This window comes from Octopus bimaculoides, chromosome 26 (assembly GCF_046866305.1).
Source record: "Octopus bimaculoides isolate indiv1 chromosome 26, ASM4686630v1, whole genome shotgun sequence".
Lineage (NCBI taxonomy): Eukaryota > Metazoa > Mollusca > Cephalopoda > Octopoda > Octopodidae > Octopus > Octopus bimaculoides.
In genome coordinates, this window is record NC_142953.1 from 30,025,591 (window position 1) to 30,029,165 (window position 3,575).

Below are 3,575 nucleotides of genomic sequence, written 5' to 3' on the forward strand. Positions count from 1 at the left end.
CACGAAAATAGTTTAATTTGTGTTTGTGGGAAGAACCATTTCAACGATGCGTACTGCCTTAATTCTATGAAACGCCTGTGTTTTAATGGTGGCAGCTGATGAAGGAGATGTTTCTATGGGGCTTGCTTGTTTGTTGTACCTTGTTTATCATTTTGTCCATTTTCTTTTGCCACGTCAGATGAAGGTATGTACATACATGTACATATATATGCATATACTCATATATTGTTTATATATATATATATGGATATCTCTGTATATATATGGATATCTATATATATATATATATATATGGATATCTATATCTATATATATATATATATATATATATATATATATATATATATATATATATATATATAAATATATATATATACAGAAATTGTGGCACGTAAAATACACCATTTTGAGCGTGGTCGTTGCCAGTACCACCTGATTGGCCTTCATGCCAGTGGCACGTAAAAGCACCCACTACACTCTCGGAGTGGTTGGCATTAGGAAGGGCATCCAGCTGTAGAAAATCTGCCAAATCAGATTGGAGCCTGGTGTAGCCATCTGGTTCCACCAGTCCTCAGTCAAATCATCCAACCCATGCTAGCATGGAAAGCGGACGTTAAGCGATGATGATGATGATATATATATATATAATGGAAGAATAATTGTGTAGAATATACATGTATATTTTGCTTGGTAGGGGCTGGGGGTCATCTCAGGTTAGTGGTCTCAGAGAGGTCATCATGCATAGAGCCAACCGGGTCCACTGATGCCTTCCATCCTTGACAACCGTGTACTAGCACCAACTAATGCAGGGTTTGCAATGGGACCCCTTCCAGCCTGTAGCAGCCGTGTCAAATGAGAGCAAGGACCTGGTAGACTCCCTGCCAGGAAGAAGACAGTGTGTCTGTGTCTGTTTATATCTACACATATTTGTATGTGTGTGTGTGTGTGTGTGTACATATCTATGTGTTGTATCTCTGTATTCATAATAATATCATTGTTGCTGTTCCATTGCTAGGTGAGGGCCACCGAGCTGTGTGTTCTGTACAAGAAGGAGAAACTCCACTCCTACCAACCTCCACGGTCTTGGAGTGAAGCAGCCATTGTGGAGAATAACGTGAGAGTTAGGTATAGGGTCTGAGGGGAGGGGGGACCCCATAGTTGTGTTGTTTAGCTTCAGGTCAATCCTGATCCAGTCAGATATTTCATCAAAGACGTTCCAGCTGTGACCATCCCATCTTTTATTCAGGCATAGTGCATCTAGGACTACACTATCTAATGTTTAATATAGTAGTTAGTATAAGTGGCTATTGTTGTTGTTGTTTAGTCCTCGGTGATGATTGTGATTTGGCAGAATTGTTTTTTCAGCTCTTTATGTTCTGAGTTCAAATCCTGCAAAGGTCGACTTTGCCTTTCACCCTTTCAGGGTCGATAAAATAAAAGACCAGTCAAGAACTGGGTTCGCTATAATCAAGTCATCCCCCCCATCTTCCATAAGCTGCCCTTGTAAGCAAAATGGGAAAATATTATTATTATTATTATTATTAAGGTGGCAACATCATTAGCATGATGTACTAAATGCTTTGCGGTATTTTGTCCATCGCAACACATTCTGAGTTCAAATTCTGCTGAGGTCGACTTTGTCTTTCATCCTTTCGGGATTGATGAATTAAGTACCAGTAATACACTGGGTCAGTGTAATTGACTAGTCCCCTGCCCCAAAATTTCAGGCCTTGTGTCTTTAGTAATAAGGATTATTATTATTATTATTATCGTTATTATTCAGCTCACAACTTACATTTTGTACAGCGATTGGTACCAAGAATCCCCTAAAAAATCTCCCTCGCTTTCACCATTTTATTATTATTATTATTATTATTATTGTTTTTCTTATTTCTGTCCACAGAGAGCTGCAACCTGGAATCTACATTTTATCGATCCATTGACGTCCGCAGCAAAGAACTACGGGAGACTCTGCTGTCTGCTAGTAAATCTCTACACCAAGGCAAGCCCTCAGGCTGGGATTCCAACCATGATGACCACCACCAATCGGCTGAAACTGTAAAGGCTTCGATTGGTGCCGAACGTACAAAGAGTGATGGGTTTGAGTCTTTCTTAATGCAGTCGGTGGTGGCAGGTGACCTGCAGTATGAGGACGACACATGGCAAGAGGAGAGAGACGGGTACTCTGAGTTCTACCCTAGGGGTGTCAGCAGTGCTGCTTTTGATGATGAAGAGGAGGAGGGGAAAATTCTGAAGAAGAAGGATCGCAATGTTAAGCTTGGCTGTGGCTCCTTAGAACCACATGCATCAAAGTTGTCTCCCAACCCCATTTCTTATCCTGGGGACTTCAGTGTCCCCGAGGTCAGAGACAAGTTGTCCCTTGAAGATCGACTGTCGATCCTTAGGGACCAGATTGACTACAACAAGAGAACAGACACAATTATGGAGTGTTTGCTGCAGTCATTCTTGATTGACGATTCATTGGACCATGACGATGATGTACTCTTCACAGAGGATTGTGGGTAATAATTCGAGATTGTAAACAATAACTGGGTGTTGTGGGTAATAAACAGGGCCACAAATTAGCTGGAGTGTTTTAAAGTCTTCAGAAAATTCAAGTTCTAGGTTCAAATCCCACTGGGGTCGAGTTTGCCTTTCATCTTTATGGGGTTGATAAAATAAAAATGTACCAGTCATGTTCGGGGGTTGATTTCATCCCTTGATTGCTGACAGCTGCCCCAACCTCTTTGTCGCACAAATCTCCAGCCTTGTGCTTATGGTATAAACTAATTTTATAATTGCTGCTCTTAAGGCAAAATTTTCAACCATTATTATTATTATTATTATAATGAAGGCAGAAACATTCATCCACTGGACGAAATGCTTCATGTTCTGAGTTCAAATGCCACCAGGGTCAACTTTGCCTTTCATCCTTTCATGGTCAATAAATTAAATACCAATAAAATACTGGGGGCCACTGTAATTGACACATCCCCTCCCCTCAAATTTGAGGATCGTGCCATCAGTAGAAAGGAGTTTATTATTATTATTATTATTCAGTTCACAACTTACATTTTGTACAGTGATTGGTACCAAGAATCCCCTAAAGGATCTCCCTCCCTTTCACCAGCCCCCAAATCCATGGTCTTGGACTAATGTAAACAAACATCATCATCATCGTCATCATCATCTTTGTATAGATAATAAAATCCAGTTTGTTTTTGAAAAAAATTAAATTTGAATAAACCTTTTTTCTATGAAAATAAAAACAATATTTTTCTAAAAGACGCAACAATGTCACTTGCTCTGAATATATATATACACACACACACACACACAAATATATATATATATATATATATATATATATATATATATATATATATATATATATTTATACACTCACACACACACACACACACACACACACACACACATATATATATATACACACACACACATATATATATATATACACACACACATGTATGTATATATATAATGTAGATACCAGTTCATTGCACGAGCTTTTAAATCTCATTGGGGAACTAATCTGAAAAAAATAAAGACTCTGT

The 3,575-nt window shown here is 38.7% G+C and overlaps 1 protein-coding gene across 6 annotated transcripts in view; it reads left to right on the forward strand.

The window, feature by feature from the left end:
- The window catches only part of LOC149131029 (uncharacterized), a 440,128-nt gene extending 437,002 nt beyond the window's left edge, over positions 1 to 3,126 (forward strand). For all 6 annotated transcript variants that reach the window (XM_089342410.1, XM_089342406.1, XM_089342407.1 and 3 more), the window contains one exon: positions 1,904 to 3,126. In XM_089342410.1, the coding sequence (XP_089198536.1) occupies positions 1,904 to 2,526 (623 nt within the window). In that variant the 3' untranslated portion in view covers positions 2,527 to 3,126. The remainder of the gene's footprint in view (positions 1 to 1,903) is intronic.
- Positions 3,127 to 3,575: the final 449 nt, after the last annotated feature.